Genomic DNA, 24,482 nt, shown 5'->3' on the forward strand with positions numbered 1-24,482 from the left:
GCCTCTTTCATACCATTATTTTATTTGGCGGCTTTTAATGTATCACTAGATTTAATTAAACCATGTTGCTAGAACTGATTTCTGTCACTATATGCATCAAAAGCAGCTTGAACTCACCTTCCTCCACCAAAAGCTAAGGAATCCATATCTCCTTTGATGAAGAACATGTTGTCACCTGTCCATTTGTACACCTGTTGCACACACAAGAGAGCAAATATTAAAAAACACTGCATGACATGTTAAATATTGACATCATAAAATATATTCTGTCCAGTATTCTTTATCCTGAAGAGAACAGAACACACACGCATGTTTGACTCATAGGGAGGATCCAGAATTGACATCTGATAATGCAGTTAAAGCGATTAGACACAGCCGAGGGAAATATCTCATCACCAGACTTCTAAATATAAAATGTCAAAATCCTCTCTGATGCACCAATGGCATTTCAATCGCTTCTTTGACAGACATTTTAATTGCCATTATTAAGGAGATTAATGCCACAAAGTGTAGAATTGTAATGCGAGTGTAGCATTGGTAGCAAGTTCTTTTTTTGTAAAAAAACAAAACAAAACAAGACAATCCTGGTGAAAATTGCTGCAGTTAATGTGTTGCTTTCAGCCCATTCATCTCAGTGTCCCTGGCTTGAATCCATTACGTGTAAATGCTCTCAAGAAGAGAGCATAATCAAGAATGCAAGTTACAAAACACTAAATGCCACTGAGCTGTGAGGCTCTGGAGAACCTTTCAAAGAAGGAACAAGGAGACAGATATTTTTCACAGCATGGATGGGGGGCAGAGTGCTTTTAAAGTGTCACATGCATCGAGAACAGCATGTGACTGGCAAGCATATTCACAGTATGCATGTTATTGCACAGCACTTAAGTCTCATTATTTTCTTCTGCTATGTTATATGTTATAATTATACATCTGGTTTAAATTTGCTGTAAGTATACACATTTACCTAAACCAGTCTTTTTCAAACTCATTTTCAGTTGCACACAACAGTATTGTGTTAAAAAATGTGTTTATCTGCTCTCCTCTTTGATGTATGAAGTGTTTTGGCTGTGGTTCAACAGAAACAATATTTTTTAATGCAGTATTAATTCATATTCTGTTGCCACTCGGGGGCAGCGGAACAGGCTGGAAACACAATATTGACATATTAAGTTGATATGGTGAACTTGTGTTTGCAGACGATTGCTTATTTACACAACCAGCAGACAGAGAGCAACATAACCATTCATTTGAAGTTATGTTTGTGTCCACCTGATGATTTTCAGTCCAATATTCACTCTGTTTTTCATCTTAACCTCTTGAAGGAGGAAATATCTGGCTCTAAATGCTCCACTATGTTCAACAGCATGTGTTAACAGGAACTGTACAATCAAAACAATGAGCGGAAACATACTAGAAATTCTGTAGAGCTGAGAGGAATGAGTTGGGTGATAATTCTCTGCTGCTTTGTCACTACAAGTGACACTTTTTCCATTGCACATAGTAATGATTCATTGTTCATATCAAATATAGACTATTGTAGCTTTCAGGCAGTATGAGCCACGCGTACATCAGTTCTGCTGTATGTGCTCTTACTATATAGTATTTTCCAGATATTTTCCATCACTGACTGAATTTTTTGTAACAATGACAGAAAAATCATAAGGCTGTTATTCATTTTGACAGATTAGAACACTGAGGGCGATCTACTGTAACTTTAAGTCATTCCCACTCCTGTCCAGTTGGTGGCATGTGCATATTAATAAGCTTCTGTCTACTCATGCCTTGATCTCAAATGCATGACTTCATTGTCTAGCTGACTTTAGCCAGTAGGCTATATCGCAACATACTATTGCAAAGCGTCACAGAGTTGAGTGTCCAAAGTGTATTTGCATGGTCTTTGTCTCTGTGCATCCTTTCTCTCCATGTTGTTGTGTCGTGCTGTGGACGTTAGGCGCCATGAACGTCCACAACGTATGACGCTCTGACACTTTTGTCTCCAAGTTAGAAAATAGAATGTTGCGTAATCAGTTTGAACTTTGTATACATTTTGTTAAGCATTTGATTCATGACATCAACTGAGTAACATGCAAGAAGTTGCCAGTAGCTGCTAGCAGTAGGTAGCCTTTGAAGAGCATATTAATTACATTATTTTTTCAGTCTATAGCTTGTTAACTGTTAACTAGTACAGATGAAAAGGCAGCAAAACACCCTTTAATTTTATAGTTATACTCGACTAATGTATGCAAACTTGCAACCGTGGGAACAGTGGTAAAGTGACCTTTAAAACGAGCCACATCTTACTGTGTACATGCACACACATCATAGGTGCAATGCTGTACTAAAACAAAAAGCACAACACCCAATCTTATACGTGCATAATCTATAAGCTTGTTCTGAATACGAATTATAAAAAATGTAAATTAAATGCTATCAAATATGTCTTATTATCATGAAAAAAAAAGAAAAAGAAAAAGATGGGTAATATTAGATTATGACAGACTTTTTACAACCCCGTCTGTCAAAATGATGGGCAGCAATAAAGTCTAATGCAACCTCTGCCATAAAGTACACTGCGTATTAAAAAAACTGCACATCCAAATGTCCAACTTCAGAAATAAATTATGGAAAACAGAAATTCTTACAGACATCCTACATCTTCAAACTGAGGACGGCAGCGTACCTCAAACTCTGGATTGAAGGTGAACAGGAAAGTCTCTCCTGTGCCATAAAAGCCGTCGCTGACTTTAAAGGGCTCAGATGCCAGCGCACCGAACACCTAGAGGCACAAAAAACAGAACAACAGACTTCTGTACACGTGGGATACAACTCTAACATCAACGGGAGAAGTATTATAACATGATTAGAGCTATGACTCAGTTCCAGCATATTACAGTGTGCTACTGCTGTGTTGAATTACGTGAATTTGGAGCTTACCTGGCCATCGCTGTCCTTAATGACCATGAGCACTGGGGTGTCCTGGCCCTGCATGGCTCTGTACAGCGTCTTAATGCTCATGCCATGCTTTGATGTTCCAAAAGCCAGTGTCCATGGGTACCCAATGGTCCGTGGTGGGAGATTCTTGGCAAGCTGTGGGAGGAAATAATAAAGAAAAAGAAAGGAAGAGGGACAAAAAAAGGAGAAAGGAAATGAAACACAGAAAGGTCACAGCCACCAATGCTCAATTACATCTGTGGTGACCTTTTAACACCAGCTGGCGTTTAAAGAAGAGTAACAGGGCTCCAAACACACTGAACCATCTCAAGAGAAAGAGAGGTCCAGCACTCCCAGAGAGAGCCTGCTGCCCTGCTGCTGACAGACTGAAGGATTAACAGTGGCTGTGGCGCATGGGGAGATAAAGCCGACAAAGGCGCTGGAGGAGTGCTACAGTGTACGCTTCATTTTAATGGACAGATAAAACAGACACTGACTAAAACATGGAATTAAAGTGACAACTTTTTTACAGTATGCTGCACCCTTTCCTCTGTATGGAACAATGGCCTTTAAACGTTCTGTTCGCTCTCCCAGTAATTCATCAGACCCTTTGCTCTTTTTCTTGTTGGTTCAGCACATCCTCATGTGGCTAAGCAGAAGCAGTCTTGTAATCAGCAGGCTGGAAACGAAGCCATGAGGAGATGAGCCTCGACTTGGCTCACCTCTGCTCTGCTGAGCTCCGTCCTCGGGGTGATTAAAGGAAGCCGCACATTGGCAATCTTTTGGCCAACATGCCAATTGGGACTCATTTGGAGCCATGCGGGTGTGTCTGAGTACGTACTGAACCACAGTGCCTGCAAGGCAAACACCACACCTCAAACATAAAAGGTTACCGACTCAAAAACGTCTGTTTCATGTGGTTCTCACGGGTACTGTCTTTCCTCTGATTGTATGGAAACTTTGTGAAGATGTTGTCTTACATTTATCAAATTTCTCATAATTAACTTTACATAATTCAACATAAAAAGAAATCAAAGGTTTCTTCCCATCCTCTGCTTTAACCCTCCATACATACAACACAATTTGTCACCTCTAACACTAGAGAACAACCCATCGATCATGTTATTGGTTTCTGTGTCTGATGTAAGCCGTCATCTGTTCACCTACATGCTGACAATTCTGCCTCTAAATGCGATTCTTCCAGCTGAATGTATTCCTCTATACCCTGGAAATCCAGAGTTCTCGCGAGAGCACAATTTGAATTTGCTCAGTGAGTCACTCTGGCAATCAGTAATGATGCTCATTACCTATGCCCATGAAACCAAGCTGCACCAATCACATCGGTGTATCTGATATAGGCGGCCATTTTCATTACTCATGGCCAGACCCTAAATCTTTCTAGATTTGGGTCTGGATTTCCAGGCTAATTCCTCTACGCACCTCACGACTATTCGGTAGGCAGATGTTTAATGGTTATTACATCAGTAAATACATTTATTCCCCAAGTACACTGTTGACAAATATTCCTGGAAAGGAGCTCCAGGAATGAATGTCTTAGGCCACATCCACATTAATGCCTTTTCATTTTGAAACAGCGTTTTGAAACAAAAATCTCCATACACGCATGTGTTTTAGCACAGTTTCGGAACTGATCTCTGTCTATACTAAAACGTCTGAAAACACATATCATATGACCATTCATTTACACTTAGCATGTGCATAGTGATGTTAACAGGAAGCTGATTTTCCAATCGGTTGGTTGCTTATCTACAGAAAATACTACAGAGGTGGCAAAAAGCAAGACCAGAGATTTCTTTTGCTTGTACTGACAATGAGGTGGAACCGTTACTGAAGCCTGCTACAGAAGCCAGAGCAATGGGAAAGGAGTACCCACACAGAGAGGATGAAATCACAAAAGGTATGTAAAACTAGCAGTAATGTTTTGGCTGGACATGTTGTGACTAATAGACCCAATCGAAAAGCGAATGTGGGTGTCTGTGTCATCTTTACAAAAAGTCTCCATTTCCATCCTCCAGACTAAAACTCAACCCCAGAGTTTTCCACATGAAATGGGGTGAGCAGCCTTTTCTTGAGTCTCTTTTAGGGGTCCAAAAACGTCAAAACAGTGTAGACGCTGGGCATAAACGTGGCAATAATAATGTGCTTTAAAATGAAAATGTATCAGTGTGGAAGTAGCCATAGTTTGTTTTTCTCATTTGAAAGTGAAATGACCAGCAAGTCCTCTGTGTTTGCATGTAAGCTTTCAAGCAAACCACATGACCCACAGACCAAATTATATAATTAAACATTTCCATTTTAAGGATAAGGCTAGTTTACTTGAAGAAAAAAAACACTAGGCAGGGAATTAATACACATTTGGCATCCAGAGAGTATTTTGCGATGTATGTGGCACTGAGTCAAAATAAAACAGTTCCCTTGTTTTTATGTAATTAAGGAAAATGTCACCCAGCGCAACAATGTGGCTCGCTGATGTGTTCTTAATAGTTTTTGGACAACAATAGAGCTCTGTAGCATTGAGGAGGAAGATATATCAGGCTTTGGATACACACATTTGTTAGTAGAATCAATGGTATTTTCATGATTTGTTGGTCATAAGATAAGTATAGAAGAACACAAGCCTTAACCTTTGAAGATAGAGTAACATTTAGATGCACACAGACACATAAATTATATGTTATATGACGGGATTGCATCAGAACAGGTTTGCACAACTGTCTGTACCTTTTCTATCTGGTTGGCTTCCAGGAGATCACTGGCTTCTTTGAGGCTGGGTTTGAATGTTTCAGGCTCCAGCTCTGTCTTGATGGATGTGCCATGTTTGGAATTCACCTCTTCCTTGGTGGTGATCTATGAGTACAAATAAAAGTCAGATATGCACAGACACTGCCAAGGAGTCGTTTTCATTCAGCTTCCTTAGAGCACTGATACTGGATGGGTTCAATTATAGCTGTTTGTCATAAACCTATAATTTTGTTTGCATCATGACTGGCAACTCATACATACTGAGGCTGGGGCAGTAACTACAAACAAGCTGAAACCTGCAACAGTATTTGGCTCAGATTGTTTTTACACTGAGTGAGATGGGAATAGGACAAAATGTAGGATCTATAGTGATAAAGAATGTAAGCAGAAAAGGTTTAATTTAACAGCTCTTAGTTAAGACTTGGGTGACAGAGGGTAACATGAAGAAGTTAGCCTTTAACCACGGCCTAACCTAAGCAACAAAAGCTCTCATTTTAAATCCAACAGTGTCCCTGCCAAAATTATAAACACAGCATTGCTGGCAACACACTGATAATCCAAAAATTTGATGAGGACAGCTGAATATCTTCCTGCCACTCTCCAATGCCAGACGCCTAGGATTGGTTTGGCAGAACTAGGAGAGAGCGGGCAGAGACACTGTCTGGGAGAGGAGAATGTAAAGTGAATAGGAAATCAACCCAATGAATAATTTGCACTCCACTGTTTGACATTTTCTCTGACCAATGGACTGTTTGGGTTATTTATCTTTCTCGATAACAGAGGCTGATTGTGGAGCGCTTCACCACTGCTGGCTGGGATGCTCTCATGTTTCAGTCCTCATTCAAATAGGGCCTACCTGCATTGTCCTGAGAAAACATCATTCATCCTGTCAAAGGAGTCTTACTTCAACCCTCTCGTCAACAACCATCTCTTTGTCCTTCAATATTCTACAAATTTAGCTCATTCGAGCATCAAAGACAATATTCTATTCAAGAAAAAGGGCAAATTCCCACAGAAACAACCAATTTCTGTGTTGTCTACTTAAGATCTACATATTTGCCTGTAGCCAGTACAAACAGCTAGCATTAGCTACCTTATAACCAGACTGATCTAGTGGGTTATATCACCATGACAACGAGTCTAAGACGCAAAGCCTGACATTTAGAGATAAGGCTGATGTCACATGAAAACCTCATCACTCCTATTGAGCCAAGTTTTCTGTAATGAATTGATAAAAGACATCTTCTATCAAATGCTTGAAGTCATTCCCAATTGACCTCGTATAGCAAGTTTTGAACAGGTTTTTTGGCTCAAAAAAACCTGTTCATGAACACTCATGAAACCCATTACTTTTATGAAAAGTAACAGGAGTAGGTGTTTTGAGGTTAGTATGCAGTATCAGCAGCAGCTTAAGTTTGCTAGAGCCTATGGGAGACCATCCTGGTGCAGGCAGCAGGAGGGCTTGGCAGAGCAGAGAGAGGGGGCAGACAGGGCTGGTCAGGGCACCTGGAGTCGTTTGCAGAGCGAGCGCAGATCTTCACTGTTTAGCGCATCAATCCGACGGTGGTACTCCGTCAGAGACACTACCTGGTAGTACAAAGACAGGAACAGGTGGAACATAAAACTCTGCCAGATCTATTGCTGGCCATGGGAAGGAAAGCTAGAGTTTGGGAAGGTATTAAGCGTACCAAGTAGTGCGATTTCAACAAACTTAACACTGATCATATAGAGGTAGATGTCAGAAATTTGAGGAAACTACTTTGGGTTTAAGAGAATAGGATGGGACCTTTTAGAGCACTCTGTCATTTTGCATGTTTGTGTAATATGCTCACTTATACTAAAAGTTAGACAAACGGATGGAGACAACACTTCAGCAAAAAGCAATCTTAAGAACTAATATATTTTTTTTATAGCCAACCAAAAATGCAAAAAACAAAACAAAACAAAAAACCTTTGGAGTGAGAAGACTGCTCAAAAATCCACAAGACTCTGATGCTGGAACATACAACAAAAAATAGCAGAGGTTCAACTGATGCAACAATACTTGCCAAGTCCATGAACATTAACCCACTCTCTGTTCGTCAGGAACAACTATGCACAAAACTAAAGCCCAGACAGACCAACACAATGACCTACAAGCATGGCCACATTCCAGCAAAGTTACACCCCACGCTGCAAACTCCACCAAGAGCTGTTGCCTCTGTTCTGCCACTGAATCAACGTTGGCGTGTAATAGTCCACTGTGTCTCCATACAGGAAAGATACTGAGAGCCTTGTGCACGAGATAAACAAACAAACTCACAAATACCATACAGGCACAGAGTCATATTAACTGGTCCAGGTCTACATTTAAATAATTGTTTTTAGCATTTTGTCTTTTTCAAGTGAGATATTTCACTCACCTTGTTGCTTTCGGTGTAAATAAATTTTGGTAACAAGCTGCCTCTTTACAGCACTCAATAATGTAGCAGAGTGGGTAAACTACAGCCCTGATAAAAAATACATATGTGCCTCACTTCACCTCCAGTTGAAGGCACTTAAGTGCATTTGTCCCCTGAAAAAAGAGCAAGCTAGCAGCATGCTAGCCTGCTACTGACTTTCCCAGTGTGAATCAAATGCCTTTTATCTGAAGAGATCAATGTCATGAAAAAGGTCAGCATTTGGACGTGACCGGTGAATTAAATACTGTGTCATACAGCTCAAGTGCGTGATTAACAACTACTTAATAAGCTAAACACTCAACATGATATCTGGTACCGTTAACTCTGATAAATGTACGTTAATGTGAGGTTAAACAAACTGCTGAATGAAAAAAGAGCAGCGTCTTTTAACTGGCACCTCACACAGGAAACTTTCTGCCGGCTTACAGAGCCACACACATCGTATTACACGGTGCCAAGAGGACAGACAACAGATGAGAGCACTTTCCTGACTGCCAAACAGTGGTCAGACAGTGGCCACTTTGTTTAACATCAGTCACTGACCTACACCGGACCGGCTAAAAGGCTAGCGGGCTAGTTAGCTCCGCTAGCGAGCTAGCATGACTTGCTAACAACAACAACAGCAAGAGAACATACAAGAATGTAACGTTACATCGCCGGAGACTGAGAACAAGAAAAAACACGAGGAACATACACAGGTATACTTAGGGGTCAGTCGTTTCTCTTGGTCTTTCACCCTCCTAGAAAACATGTCTTGCTTTCAGGGCGAGGTTGAAGCTGTAAAGTCACATTACAGATCCTTTAAGTTATCCCCTGTAGCCCCGAGACAAGCAGACGGAGTTGGTATGAAGCCTGGCAGCCTCCTTGACTAAAATAGAAACATTTTTTCCAAAGGGGTTTCTACGCCGTATAATTTGTGTGACATCGCCATAATCCAATTGCAATACGGGACAGGACACTAGCCGACTCCCCATTGGTCAAAAAAAGACGACGGTCCCCTCCCACAACCGACAGGATTTAAAGATACAGTAACACACCAGTCCACGAGGTATATATATATTTTTGAGATTATGACAGACTATGACTTGACAAAAAACCCCAAAACAAAACAAAACAAAAACAAAGTAAATAAGAAAAAGAAAAAAGTTATTGAATATAAAACATAAATTATTCGCTTTTTAAGTCTTTTTGTTGAATAAAAATCTATTAATTAGACAAACCTCTCTTTGGAAAACATCTATTTTGCTCCCTAAACCTCCATGCAACAGCAGAAAGGTGTTGCTTAAAATTCAAACTTACAGTCAACAGGACAAACAAAAGCAGCAGGTTCCTATTTACTTATTCAAATGTAATGGATCATGTAGCCTCTGTTTGCCAGAGACAACAAATCAGTCCACTTTGTTTCCTACATCATTCATTTACATTAAAATTTAAATCCAGGCCACTGCTTCCATCGTATCAATTTCTTCATACAATGAATGCATCCTCTTCATTATCCACAGACTCGTGAACAGTCTCGTTTGACCAAAACCCACCCACAGTATGGTGCAGCAACATGGAGTACCAGAGCTGAAAAGCTAGATGGACACCCCTTGACTTTGTTTCCTGTTCTTATTTCCTTATTCTGTAAATGTGCAATAAAGAGAGCGTGTGAATTTACTTTGATGACAAAGGAAGACAGATTGAACCCATATCAGTGCCACACGAGTTTGGTTGATTTCATAGTTAAAAAAACAAAGCAGTTAAGTTGCTCAATGTCTACATTTCCTGCATATGTTGAGCAACTCGTAAGGGTGTTAGCCTTTTGCCCTTCAGCAAAATAAGTTGCCAAATGCTGACCAACAATATTGACAGTCAAACAACATGTGATGAAACTACAATACACTGACTGAGAGGAGTAAACAATTATACAAACATGCAAAACACTTTGGTTGGAAGTTCTGAGAAGCGCATTTCCAAGCAAAGCAAGTGCTCACACAACTTACGGAACTTACATGAGATAGAAAGTTCACACAAAAAGTTACCATCAAATCAACAAATACATAGACATAGACATGTACAAAGAAATGCAAAATACAGAAGCAGAATACAAAACTAAGACTTAAGGACTACACAATTCTGATGGATTAAAAACCAAGATCAGCACAATAGATTTGCACTAAGCATTGCATAATGAGAGCAAATCAACACAATTATATCACACAAAACTCAACATAAAACAATAAACTTTACAACGCACCACATGAGATTCTGGTGTCACAGGTAATGGATTAAAGCATAAACCACACTTAATCCATATCTGCGAGGACTAAGACAACACAACAGGTGTGCTCTAAGCAAGGTGATGGTAGCAGTTTTAGCAGTGTACACCTTACCTCCCATTCCTTGACATTGAGGTCAGTGATGGGCTCGTCCTCAGCTGTTTCTGACACTTCATTCTTCTTGACAACCATAAACCCAGGCTCTTGTCCCATCCCCCTGACCCCCTCACCGTACATGTCCGGGCTCCACTGCATGAAGAACACGTACAGGTGGTCTGACCTGGTGGAGGAAACGCAGGAGAAACCATGAGAGAAGAGGCTTGATTCTTAAATTGTTTAGAGATTTAGCAAAAGAAAAATCATCAGCTGAGATTCATTCAGTGCCTCTAAAATATCAAGAGTTGAAGCAAAGACAAAGGTAAAATCAAACTAAGTGATAAACATTTTTACATTGTGACTTTTACTTGATTAAGAATCATATATACGTTAATATACTGTGTATGGTTAACTGCAAGAAATTAAATAGTGAGTCGGCCATCTGATGAAACTCCCCAAAGTTTTAAAGGGACAGTTCACCCCCAAATAAAAAACACATATTTATCCCCTTCACTGTAGTGCTATTAATCAATCTGGATTGTTCTGGTGTAAGTTGCCGAGTGTTGGAGATATCGGCCGTAGACATGTCTAAACATTAATGGCAAGCATCCTCCTTGGCAGATGTATTGTTAGCTCGCTCAGTGGTGCTACATGAGCCAGCAGGAGATTAACGCTTACTTCTGTGTGGTGATGCGGTTGGCGGGGTGGTCAAGTAGAAAGAAAATAGTTCCTACATGAAACTGCTCATAACAAGGTCTGTGGATTATCCTGAGTAACTGAGTCATGATTTCTGGTGAGAGACACTGCTGTTGAGTTTTTCAAATGTACTTTTTTTTTGGCACCACAAGCTGAGTGCCGTCTAGTTCCGTTATACTGGAGAGACAGCAAAAATCTCTACGGCCAATGTCTCCAACACTTGGCAACTCACACTTAAACAATCTAGACTGATAAACAGCACTACAGGTAGGGCAAAAAATATGTATTTTTGATTTTGCAGTAGAATGACTTAATATTTTGTGTGTTAAAGCATTCTCAAACAGCCCTAGTGGCTGTTAAGGAAGCATTTCAACATCTACAGGACACTGAGCAACATATTTTACTTTCCTATTTGCTAGTACTGCTGAGCTGTTAAAGCTGCTTTGCCTGTGTGACACTATGTTCTTGTCTGTTATTAAGTATTTTGTGACACAAGCTATCACTTTGTGTGTGAGGGTACATCTGAGAACAAATCGTCTTATAATAATGCATAAATGAACCTGCATACATTTATTTTGTTGGTCCCTTGGCAGCACAACAAGTTGTAAATTCAACATTCACATATTATCATATTATGAAATTCTTATGGCATATGGGTTAGCTATCAGTTGCTAATTTATTCATCAAACAAACAGAGCAACATTAGCATTCATTTGAAATCGTAGTTCTGGATTGCACAAGACACATGCTCTGTTTTGGTCTCCACCAACTGAAGGAAATATAAATCTTTTTAGCTGTTAAATGCTTTACTATATTCATTAGCAAATTGCTAACTTTGTCCCTGTGGTGTTTGGTGTTGGGGGGGTAGCGAACAATGGATTTATCAGAGATTTTTTTGCTGTAATCAGCTGCAGTTACAGACACATTTGCTAAGAGCGGTGAGACTGAACCAAAACCTTTACGTTACGATACCTTTCACTTTACACAGTCATTTGATACTTTAACATATAAACATTGATTAGAGCTGCTCAGAAGGTATAAACAGTGTATAATCAGTTTCCTTAAAACGGTGGTAATGATCACGAACATGTCTGTCATCTTCTGGCGCTCTCCAACATCGTGACTATAATTTTGCCCTTCTCTGCTCCTCCCTGCTGACTGCTCATGTAACAGAAGCCTTTTCATGACAACCATGTAAACAGTTAAGGATATATTAAGACAGTACGGCATAACTCATGATTAAGTTAAAAACGAATACCGAATACAGTTTGTGTCACACACTGCATGAAAGAGCTGTGCAGACTCAGTAGGCTGAGCTGTATTCAGTGTCATGGGTTGTGTATGGCTCATTCAGCGGCCTCCCTTTCTTCCCACACCATTGCCAGGACACTTAAAGACGCATCATGCGGGTCGCCTCCCATCTAGGTCATGCTACAGAGAGTCTAGCAGCGTCTGAAGAAACAACTACGAGCTGCTGTGTTTGTCAGTCTGGACGGCTTTATGATCATTCCTCCCACACACCTTAGCCTGCTTGCAGTAACAAGAAAGACAAGTTCAAAATAATGAGTAGTAACCTGTACGAGCCCTGTCTTGTAATACTAGCTTTCACTTTGCTATGCCCCTGGGCTATCACCCCCCAGAGCATCACAGCAAACTTGTTTTCCAGGTCGGAAATGCTGTAGCTAAGCAACCTGTGGATGAAAACAATGCTATAAGAAGCAAGTCTTCTTAAGTTCATAATGAATAATGAAGTGAGGGGGATTTCAGTGTCGTTACTGCACTCAGCCACTCAACACATCGCATATAACCAAGAAGCATTTCTGGTACCATGACTAACTTTAAAGGACACGCCTGTTTGTTTGATTCAAATGTGATTAGCAGCCTGAGAGAGCACCATGTGTGTTGCTGCTGTAAATGTAGAAACACGTGTCCTGAAAACAGTAGAGGTGCTGTGAAACTCAAGGTTGGACAAATAAGTGGTCAGATTCAAGTTTATTATTTGCATTACATCCCCTTATCTCCATGTATCTAAAAAGATACAACAGAAAATCTAACTACCACTGTGGTGAAGCCAGATTTGGCTCCAATGAATAGCTGTTTAAAAGTAATTGGCTTATTAAATTAAGCTGTTTCTACAATTGGGATTAATTCTCCATATAAACATATTACACTATTTTTTTTTATGGAATGCGTCTCCCTCCAGTTTGAAGAGCTCTAACCTAATTATGATTATTGCTGGCTTGGCAACTGTACATCCAGACGGAGCGATCCAACTTGGAAAAACACATAAACAAGCCAAGGCTATTTTCAGTTAATATAAAATATAAATATGTGTCTAGGTCAGAAAAAGTTCATGAACAGTTTTGTGGGTGAAACACTGTCAGAGGATACAAAACTAGGAAACAGCATGAGCTTTGGAAACGTCCTTATTGTTGCATGGGTCGTGTGTGTGCCCCAGTGCAGGAATAAAGTGTGCGTGTCTGTTTCCCTGCAGAGTGAATGAATAATAAATCACTTCGCTGTCTAGCAGAGGCAGCACGGGGAGATGGGCAGAAGCCGCAGTGGGAGTCAGACCTGACAGAGAATGCATATTTGATTGGTTGTATTAAAAGGACTGGAGGTGAGTGCCTCAGTAACTCAGCTGACTATTGTGGTATGTTAGCAATATGCAAGGATTGCAAAAGGTCAAATCTCTGCAGCTCTCTCCACTAAAGACAAAGTCGCCACCCTGTAACAGAGACTTCTATATCATGCACTTTGCTTTGTATTTTTTCCATTTTAAATATTGTTCCATGTAAACAGGTACAGCACTGGTTTGATGATTTTAAATCCTGTCATTTCGGCTACCATTAAAACAATTTCCTTGTATTCAAAGGTGCAGCAGATGTACTGACCTCTCCTGCGGCACAGCAAACCAGTATTCATGCTTCTTGCCCTGCTGGGCATACTGCTGCATGGAGGCGCTGGCGTTAGAAACAAACGTCTTTTTCATGGGCTTCCCCACCCGCAGACACAGGAACTTATGAGTACGGTGCTTCCGCCTCTCTGCAGACCCTGTACCTGGAAGAGGAAATCATCACATGGTCACATAGGCATAAACATTTGTTTAGTTTGACATTCTTGGGAATATGCTTATCTATTTTCTTGCTGAGAGTTAAAAAAGATTGATACCACTCTTATATCTGTACACTATATATACACAGCTACAGCCAGCAGCTGGTTAGCTTAGCGTAGCACACAGACTGGAAACAAGGAGAACAGTTAGCCTCGTTTTGGCTTTTACACTTGTTGGTAGACAGATTTGGGCAGAGCCATTCAATGGTGTGAATCTCGACCGTGCAACCAGTGCACCAGGGTCCAGAAGATGTCATAGGCCCATGTAGGAGGGTGATTTTTTTGCCGCTTAAAGAAATCAGGCTGTGATGGTTTGAGTTAAGAGCAGGCTGTTATTAGCAGTTATAAATCTGGCGCTTCGACTGCTCCATGCTGCTGATCAAAGGCTAGTTTGCAGAATGGGAGGGACACCCTCAGTTAAATATTTGGGGTGGGTGTTTAGAGGGTGCCGTTCTGCTGCAGTGTATTGTGGCCTCACTTCTCTGACAGGACAGCGGGCAGCAGCTCAGTGGCCTGGGGGTTTTGATCCCGGACCACTCCGACTCCCCGCCAGTTAGAAAACTTTCTGTTGATACTGTTACACAGGTAAGACTCAGTATTGCCACTGGCCACCAGCCTACTTTGACAATTGGATTTTGGCTTTGATCTACCTGGACAGGCCTCACAAGTAGAGCCTGTGTGCCAGCCCAATTTAGCCCCTAGGTGTGCACATCCCTGCATATATTTGTGGACGAGCTAGCACTTGTGTTTTGGGCAAGGCGAGGACCCAAGAAAGACTTAATGCATTGGGGTCAGTCACTATTGAGTTACACTACTGTAGCCAGGTTAGACATGTCCCCTGTTTTTCAGTCTTTATGTTGAGCTAAGCCAAACTGCTGTAGCTTTATATTTACTGCACAAACATGAGAGTGGTATCAATCTGAACATCTGACTCTCGCAGGACAGCAAATACGCATATTTCTACCAATATGAATCGATTCAAACAACAAACAAGTTTTGTTATATATCAAATGTCTGTCATCTAAAAACAAAATAAATCTTCTTGATTAACTGTGTATGCTCCCTCTAATACTTGCTTTATTTATGTGACCTAGTTTTCTATCTTCTATTTACTGGCTGCTCCAGCTGACATTAGTTATTTTGTGGCAGAAACACAACAGATGACAGAAATAAATGGAGTAGCACATTATTACTGATAGTGGCACTGAGTCTCCTACCCATGGTACATTATCAATGGCCTATTGTAATGTCACAGCCCCAGGAAGCTGAATAAGACCACTGTGCCAGTGACATTACACTGGCACATATTGTCAGCTCCTGGTTGGACAGCTCAACATAACTAGCAATAACGACAGACAAAGTAATATTAATATGCTTAGGCAAGACGCTCAGTAGGACAAATTCAATTTTCAAAATGCATTAATTCTGTATTAATGCAGCTTGTTTTTGAGGTTGCTGCTGTTACTTGTGTGGGCTGTGCTAATGTGCGCAGAGTAATGGGCAGCCCTGCTGAGATCCCCATGAATTAAAACTGTTTTTGCAGCCCCGGCTCTCTGTGTGACGATAATTGCCAGGGAGAAAATGGTGAATCTCCTTCCTTCTGTCTTGGTCCCTTTCTTCTTGAGAAAATAAATCTTTGTGCAATCACAACTATGTGCCCATCTACAATGGCACACAAGTGAGCCAGTGAATGTGACATACGTAGTGAGGCCACTGTCAGATAACAAGACCAAAACTGTGCCAACCAGATATTAATTAGAGGATGCTGCCATGGTTTTGTATGTTTAGCCAATTAACTGCTAATTGCATAGTATTTGCCAGCCACTTTCTCTGGTGCATCTTGCTTTTTTTAGTAACTACCTAACTTCCAGTCAGTCACTGCTTTCCATTTATTTCAGTACACTGAACATCATCCTGCTATAGAAAAGTAATCCATTACAGTGAGCATTCTGCTACCTTTATGTTATCAATGGTGGTAATACAGTTGAGAGAATGGGCTGTTTTAAAAGTACTTGCTGGTGCGTTCAAGATAATCTGACATTGTAATTTGAATGTGTGCCACTGAAGGGATTACTAAATATACAAGTCATGTTGTCAGGAAATCAAACCTAGAAAACAATGATGTGATAATGTTAAACTGGCCATGATAGAAGACTCTCAGTTATAGAACCGGCTACTTGACAGAAGAAATACAGTCATTAGTTAATTGAGAGCTTGGGAAATTAGGAAAAATGGCTGTTGCCTGGGTAAACTTGAGGCTTGTAGCATTTGTTTTCTTTCTTCTTGTGTTATTTAGCAAAGGACCAAATTTTTGGCTTGACCATCAATACTAACTACACACAGTTAGCATGTTAAACATCTACAACCACTGCTATGGTCCTTAAACGTGGCAATGAACACTACATAACATTAATTCAGGCTTTGGTAAAATTTTGTCTTTGTCTAAATCTACACGAAAGCAAAGCAAAGAGGGATGTCACATATAAATAACACCTCTCTGAATGCTGTCTCCGAAGGCGTTTTGATGTTGGGTTTCATCGTCACCGTGTTACCCCTTTGGGCATTAGGTGTGTTTGTGGCATTGTGGTGTTGGATAGGCTTTAGCTTATCGCCCAAAGGAGTGGCCCAGACCACCAGAGCCAGAGATCAAAGAGCTGCATAAAGCCCCACAAAGCCCGGCAAGCTCCGCCATGCTGATAACAACAGAGAAGCTGCCATTTCCCTTCGTCTTTATATTCCAATTACTAGCACCAAAGCAGAGTGGAAACGGAAAGGTTATCAGGAACCAACATGAGAGAAGTGATTCTGAGGCAGCCAGAGAGGAGAGGAACTCACTTTGATAGTCTTTAGAAGAAAATGGATGTAGGGTTGCCGCCAAAAGACAACATGAGGCCAGATTCATCACCTGAACCTATTTTTCACAAGGTTTAAGTTTCCTACTAATACAAAGTAAATGTGTTTACCTTCTGCAGAGTTCTGCGTGCCCTCCTTTTGTGTCTGCTCAACATTCTCCTTTTCCTCCTTGCCTTGTTGCATAGTGTCCGTTTTGGAGACGTCTGTCCCCTCGTTGGCTTCCCCCTGTGGACTGGCTGAGACAGAGGTGGCGTCTGTGGCACCAGGGGTGGCTGAGCTTTGGGACCCTGGGCGAGAGGTGCTGCTGCTGGAGCCCTGGGCCTGGCTAGTGCTGCTGCTGGTGGTGGTAGTGGGTGTGCTTGGTGGCTTCTCTGCACTGTGCTGCTTGGATCCCGTGGGGGACTGGCTATCACTTTCTGTGGCAGTGTCTGGTGGATTGTCCTCTGCTTTGGCCGCAGCGGGCTCTTCCGGCTGACTGACGGAGCCACGGACACTGCCTGGGGCCTCCACCTGGGTGACGGTTTGCACAGACTCTGTCGAAGCGCCGGAGGACTTGTCCAGGCGAAGGTCCTCATTAGACGTTTGCTCCTCCTCACGGATGGGGGACAGCTCTGATTCGGTGAAGACGTCTTCGGAGATGGAGCCCTCAGTGCTGCGCGGGGCTGTGCTGCCGCTGTCGTTGGCCCCTGGCTCCCTAAGGCGCTGCTCTGAGTCCTTCTGTTGGGAGGGATGTCTCTCAGCTGGAAGAGGCTCCAGGTTACTAGAAGCAGAGAGAAGCATTAAGACACTTGCAACTCTATTAATAATAAAGGAATATTGTTAATATTTTCCCTACATGCTCTACATATAGAGGCTGTAGAGAGAACAGTTTAGCGGTTATAGTCAGCATTACTCAGCTGGTAGTAATACTACTAGCCAGTCTGTGGCTCTGGAGGGGCTCATTAATGTCTGAGAAAATAACCCTGATCTCAACTTGGGCTTTTAAATATGTGTCTGTGTTACAAACTGAGTACATGGAGTTGGAAAGACGTGGGTGTTTATCAGGCATGGAGGGTCTAATGGGAAAGACTATTTAGTTGCATCACAGAAAATTAGGATCTAGTGTCTCTGCTTCTGCTGATTTGATTTTGACTGTCTAAATGGTTGCAGTCTATAAATGCCTTTATCATAGGATACTTCCCTTCTGACCAATTACCTCTGTATCGACGAGGGTTGACCTTTTGAGGCTTTCACAAAATATTTACACAGTGAGATTTCTGATAAATAATCATCAGTAATGTGGATGTAATGATTAAGTGGGTAAAGGCAAATGATGGAACAGCTGGAACAGTCTGGTGCGATCAGAAAATGACATCACTTTACTGTGACGCAGCCTTTAAAACCAAGAAAAGACAACACTTACAATATTCAAAATCTAAAACAATATCTAGTCTCATAACATGATATAATATGAATATATTGCCCAGCTCTACTTTATGAAGTAATGCATAAAAATAAAACAGAGGGCTTAGGAATATGAGCATATATAGGGGTTCAGATCATACATATACACAGTCTTCATTGTGAACACTTTTGTTTGAAAATGCTGAAGCCACATTTGCATGACAGGAATGGTAACAAAAAGAAAGCAGAAACCACAGTCAACTGGTTAGATGAACTCTTATTGAGGTAAAGCCCTGTTGTTCCTGTCTGAATATAGCGCACACCCAGCACAATAATCCTAAATGTACAGAGACTCTGCACAAACCCAGGCACAGAAATCACCTGCATGGACAGAACAGATGTCTCCAAATGCATAAATACTGTCACATCAACTTTTTTGCATTTTTGAATGATAGAATGTTTTTGTTTCATCAAAGTTTCAAGAGTGATTTATCAATGATCATAAAATACTGTATCTCTGTTTAATTTAATGTACAACAAAACCCTATTCTAACTGTACAAAGACACAAATCAGTGTCTCATGCCAACTGTCCATCTCTTGAAAACCTTTAATAAGGTTGCAAGATGAAATACTTGTATTCAACTAGCACAGAATCACACTCTGCAAGGCACTTGTTGCTCATCTGTGTGTTCATACAAAGAGAAAGCGAGAGGGAGAGAGAGAGAGGGGGGGGGGTGTCAGCAGAAACAAGGAGAGAGGAGACACAGACAATGGAGCACAGCTGAGGAAACAGCTGGCTCAAACACCAGTCATTTGCCAGCACAATAACTGCTCCATGGGCAACACTCAACCGGTTGAATACAGTACTGCTCGGACCCTGCAACCACCAGAGGACACAGAAATAAAACACTACACCATATTTCTCCTTGCATAAATTGTTCTTCAACAACAGCACTAAAACAATTCAAATGAAGGAAAAAAGAAAAACACAGACAGATCTGTGGGAGGGAACACAAGCGAGTCCTCTGAAGTGGCTGCGTCCCAGTGCATAAAGAGGTGAGCAATCAGAACGTAGGAGGGTGCAGGCATACTTCATTAACCCTGGTGTAATTGCTGTTTCCTTTTTATTTTGGTATGTGGGGGGAAAAGAATTAAACTGAAAACTTAAGATTGGTTGCTGATGCAATCTGACCGTGGGTGCAGCAGAGAATGACAATGATTATTGCGAGGTTGCTGCATTTCTTTGAGGGAGATAGTGGGAGACAGGCGTTCAGGATTAAATTGTGGGGAAAGATATAAAGTGTAACTATAAGAATAAGAATGTATGTGGGAGTAAATTAAAGTCAGAAGTCAGTGTTTACAGCGGCTTATACTTTAAATAACAACATGTGTAGTCATCATACAAGTCAGTGATTTTTCTTACTCGGGCACAGCCTCTCTGATCTTGGGGTCTGTTATCTCCTTGCAGATGGCAGCAGACTGGACTTCCTCCAGGGGACACATGATGCCGTACTCCTCGCACCCATGGGCCTGAACCAGTGGGTCCATCCGGTGAGGGTCAAACATTATGTTGTTGGGTGTCACCAGCAACACCCCGCTCACCGCACCCTGAATTGACGCAGGAGAAAAGAGGAATGGGTGAGGAACAATGGGATCCATCAGAACTTTAAATACATAAAAGGGACAGCTTAGCATGTTTATCTACCACCAAAAGATAATCAAAAGCACCTATGTCACATAAACAACTGGAAGCCAAATCAATTTGAGACCACAAATGTCCTAAATCAAGTAGAAGTTATTGACTGCCAGCAGCAACCACTTCAGAGCGTTCACTCGGTACCTTGGAGTGAATCAGCAGTGGTTCAATAACATGGATCTGTGTGTGTGTGTGTGTCAGAGAGCATGACAGCTGCCTTGACATAGCAGTGTGTTGGCGCGCACACATACACTTTCAGACAGGCAGTGATGGAAAAGCTGGGTGGAGTCTGTGTGTATTTCAGTGTAGGAAGTCCTGGGAACTGGCTGCCATCCTGCCTGCACTGACTCAAAACTGACTGAAGCACAACACACAATCTGACGAGTGAGAGTGTGTGTTCAGTGGTGAACGTCCATGTACTGTATGTTTTCTTACTTTTGAGCTTGTTTTTTATTTTTTTTATTTTTTTATAATTGATGATATTTTGTATTATCCCTCTAAACAGTAAATCTTATTAAAGGAGCTCTATTCGATATTCAAAGCGTATCTATGATTCAGAGACTGTCTGCACTCGGCTGACAGGTGGCTGAACCGGCAGCTAGCAGCCAAACCCCCAGGAACAGCATCGAGCTTTGAAGCCAAAATGGCCAAACTGTGGAACTACTTCAGGTCTGTCACGTGATGCCATGGAGCTCAAATAGACTTTTTCCCATAGACTTACATTGTCAAATTAAACGTCTGTAAATCCATGGATATGTTTTTGGGCATCACCACCCCGAGAATTGACTGGTTTCACTATTAGGATTTGATCCAGTCAGTCTGAAAACATTCCGCAAGCTTAGAAGACCCGCATTTAAATAATTTCATCTCCATTCAAGTCAGCGGAGGGCTAAATTGGAAGTTAGTGGCTCAGCTGTTTGATCTATGGGCTATACTACACAGAAGATCCAAGTATTTTTTTTACTCAGGATGTCAAACGGTTTTGGCTTCATGTGCCACTGAGCAACTTTCATAGGAATGAACGGTGGCCCGGTCTCCATTGTTGTATCCAGTCCACTTTATACATGTTGTTGATGCTAAAATGAATAGTGCTAACGATGGCGCCAGTGCTGACAAAGCCAACAGTGTTAACCCTGGGGGTGGAATGTGGGGTGGGCGCAATGTTTCCACAATGCTTTCATCCTGATATCAGTGGTCCTGTTAGTGCTGTATGGGGGATACGCACCAGGGACTCTCCTGCACTAAAAAGCACGCACGCACAGTCAGACCATGGACGACAACAAAAGAAGCTTGCATTACAACACACACAGAGGGGCTGTGACTTTGTTCTCTGCTTACTCCACTATATCTGTTAGCTGTTTGCTGCTTTATTAATGCTCTGAATATTGTACAGAGCTCCTTTAAGGCTAAACAATGACACAATCAGATTTAGAATCAGATCTTAGTAAAAAGAAAAAAAAAAGAAAAGAAAAGAAAAAGTAATAAACAGTGATCTAAGGAGAGAGAGAAAGAGAGAAGATCCAAACTGCACTGCAGACCTTTTAAGATCCTGGATTTAGATAACTCAGTTTACAACACTTTAGGGAGCCACAGACTCCCTGGTTACAGGCCATCTGAACAACATTAACTATAATCAGCAGAAATTAAACTACAGTCAGCAGGAGAGAGACTCCTCTTCATATGCTGGTCTACAGGGTTATTCATTTCTGCCCACACAAGTGCCCCCAGTGTTTACTGTACTCTCATTTTATCCTCACTATGGGTTTCTTAAATAAATTTAACAAAAAAACCCAAACAACAACAACAAAGATGAACTAGGATGCAACTATTTTATGAGACATCAGTTGCGAAAGATTTTAAAGCATTTTGGTGTAATGACTTTCCTTCGGAGTGCCTTATTTACATCTGCCTTAGTGAGTGATTTCATATATTGCTAAAAATACCATAGAAGGGCACAGGTTTAGCAGCTGAAACAGCAAAGGATTATTATGTTTTCACAGATAGAAAAACTTAAGGTGGTAACCACAGACAGCACTGTGCAGCAACTGGATTCTGGTCTGCTAAAGTGGAGAACTTGGTATTTTTGCTGATTGGTTCTTGTTTTATGGTGAGATTGTGTACATCCCCTAATCTCAAAAGAAGCACTTGATCTTCGATTGCATGTGTGGTTCACAACACTGAACAACAAACAAAAAAAAGTAAAACAGCTTTGATTTGAAGTGAGTCTAAGTGTCTTACATTTCTTTTATTTCAATTCCACATCTACAGCCAGTCCTTTTGAAATATGAAGTGTGTTGAGCATCTGCAGCTGGCAGCTGAGCTGTATGATTATGTATTTGTAATATTATATATTTAGTCTGATAACATAACAACCACTTCTTCTTCTTCATCCGTTACATTTAAGAGAGTTTTTTATTTTTTTTGCAGCCGACAGTTTTACTTTCAACTACAGCAGTTTGCAGCTGTCTGTCACATGACCAGGAGGTTACAGGGTGATCTTAACATAGGTCTCAAAGATGAGTGTATCTTTCAGACTGTATCTTACCTGGTCACCAGTGATGTACTTGCAATTGATCTTGAGGAACTTCTCTGTGAGGGCCTCTTCCTCCTCGGAGGTGGATGACACCACTCTGGACTGGCGCAGAGCAGTAAACACTGGAGGGTGAACACCTTCTGGTCTGGGGGGGCCATCAGAGTCCTTTGAAATAGAATGGGTGGGGTTCTGGACATTAGTATGGACTCCATTAGTTCGAACATACCTTTATAATACACATAATCTTTTAATGAGGCTGAACTAGTTTGTCCTTCGTCACAATAAGCACAAAATTGAACATTTAAAAGTGAAGAGTCAAATGAAATTACGTAATGAATCCCAAACTGTAAAAGCTGTGTTCCACTTTATCCTCGTGCCTATAAACAAATATCTGTACAAATGCATCATGCTGAAATCTCTAAATAGCATTCAACCAAACAGACTAAATAATAAGCACTGTGGAACAAGCATAGCTTGGTTCACTTGGTAATACATGGCGTAACTAATTTGTGCCTCATTCCATCAAACTAATGCATTTGAGTCTCTAAATGTATTATCTATATATAAACAGATATTTTCTGCACAGCGGGATAATCAGGTTAAAAGAAACCCAATGACAAGCCAAATGAATGCTTCTACTGTGTGCCTGAGCTTCACACAGGCAATTAGGTGAAAAACATTCAGAAGAGACTGAAAATTTAATTATTGTGTTTTTGGCACTACTTGATGCCTAGTTAGTGGTCAGGGGCGGGTTTGGAAACTGTTGAATGAGGGGCCAGACTGAGGCACAGCTGCAAAGAGGGGGAGCACATTTACAAATGCATAAAAATGTGTTAAGAATTAAAAGTTCTGATCCTCTGTATTGACGAGCAGTACGTTATTTTTAAATACCAGGACTGCCCCCTAAGAGTCAACTGAATGTTAGTAGACCACAAAGGTCATTAGTTGGCAAAATATCATTAGATGCTTAGCCACAGAAAACAAACAAACAAACAATCAAAAAACAAAAGAACAAAAGTGAAACTCTATTAGGAGCTCCGCCTTGTCAAAATAAATCAAAAGCTATATGACTGGACCATGTGGGACTTTAATTTGAAAAGAAGTGGCCACGCTCAGCTGTCAGACAGGAGTCACGTTAATTAACAGGGCTGGTACCTGCGGTTATTACACATGCTAGTTAATAACATGTCGGGCAGGAAATCATTTTGAGAAGGTGAAGGACAATCCCAAGGTGATATGTAAACTCATCTTCATTTGTCGACTACAAACATGACGTATCATCTGAAACATGCAAGTAGCTACATGCCCATTAGCCACTTAGCACAATCATTACTGCTTTGCTGACAGCGTCATTAACAGGCGGCTCGCTCAGTGTTTGATGTGCACTTGTAGATAAAATACAGGCCTATATTAATGAAGGTTCATTAGTACAGTTTTGTATTTCTCTGTAATGTAGCACAGTGTTAACATTAATTAATTAATTAACAAAATATATAATTTAATAGTTTATTTAATATCATAAACATGCGGGCAACTAGAAGTCAAAATGGTCCTAAATGACGACTATTGGTGGACTAGGAAAATTCTTAGTTGGCAGCAGCCTTGTTAGATACAATGTTTATTCAGTGTATTTTAATTCATTTGAATGAATGAAAGATAAACAACTGTAAATGTTCGTTTATGAAAAAACAAATATAAGCCATAGTCATGGACA

At 41.0% G+C, this 24,482-nt stretch overlaps 1 protein-coding gene across 7 annotated transcripts in view; it reads right to left on the reverse strand.

Moving 5' to 3' along the window:
- oxr1a (oxidation resistance 1a) overlaps window positions 1-24,482 on the reverse strand; it is a 210,943-nt gene that overhangs the window by 2,195 nt on the left and 184,266 nt on the right. For 3 of the 7 annotated variants that reach the window (XM_050045734.1, XM_050045733.1, XM_050045736.1), the window contains 10 exons: window positions 22,781-22,957; window positions 19,963-20,147; window positions 17,266-17,915; window positions 14,083-14,248; window positions 10,511-10,676; window positions 7,201-7,281; window positions 5,674-5,799; window positions 2,935-3,087; window positions 2,681-2,776; window positions 118-191 (listed from right to left, as the gene is read on the reverse strand). In XM_050045734.1, coding sequence (XP_049901691.1) covers window positions 118-191; window positions 2,681-2,776; window positions 2,935-3,087; window positions 5,674-5,799; window positions 7,201-7,281; window positions 10,511-10,676; window positions 14,083-14,248; window positions 17,266-17,915; window positions 19,963-20,147; window positions 22,781-22,957 — 1,874 coding nt within the window. The remainder of the gene's footprint in view (window positions 1-117; window positions 192-2,680; window positions 2,777-2,934; window positions 3,088-5,673; window positions 5,800-7,200; window positions 7,282-10,510; window positions 10,677-14,082; window positions 14,249-17,265; window positions 17,916-19,962; window positions 20,148-22,780; window positions 22,958-24,482) is intronic. The other 4 variants (XM_050045738.1, XM_050045735.1, XM_050045739.1 and 1 more) reach the window with 2 other exon arrangements.

This window comes from Epinephelus moara, chromosome 6 (assembly GCF_006386435.1).
Source record: "Epinephelus moara isolate mb chromosome 6, YSFRI_EMoa_1.0, whole genome shotgun sequence".
NCBI lineage: Eukaryota > Metazoa > Chordata > Actinopteri > Perciformes > Serranidae > Epinephelus > Epinephelus moara.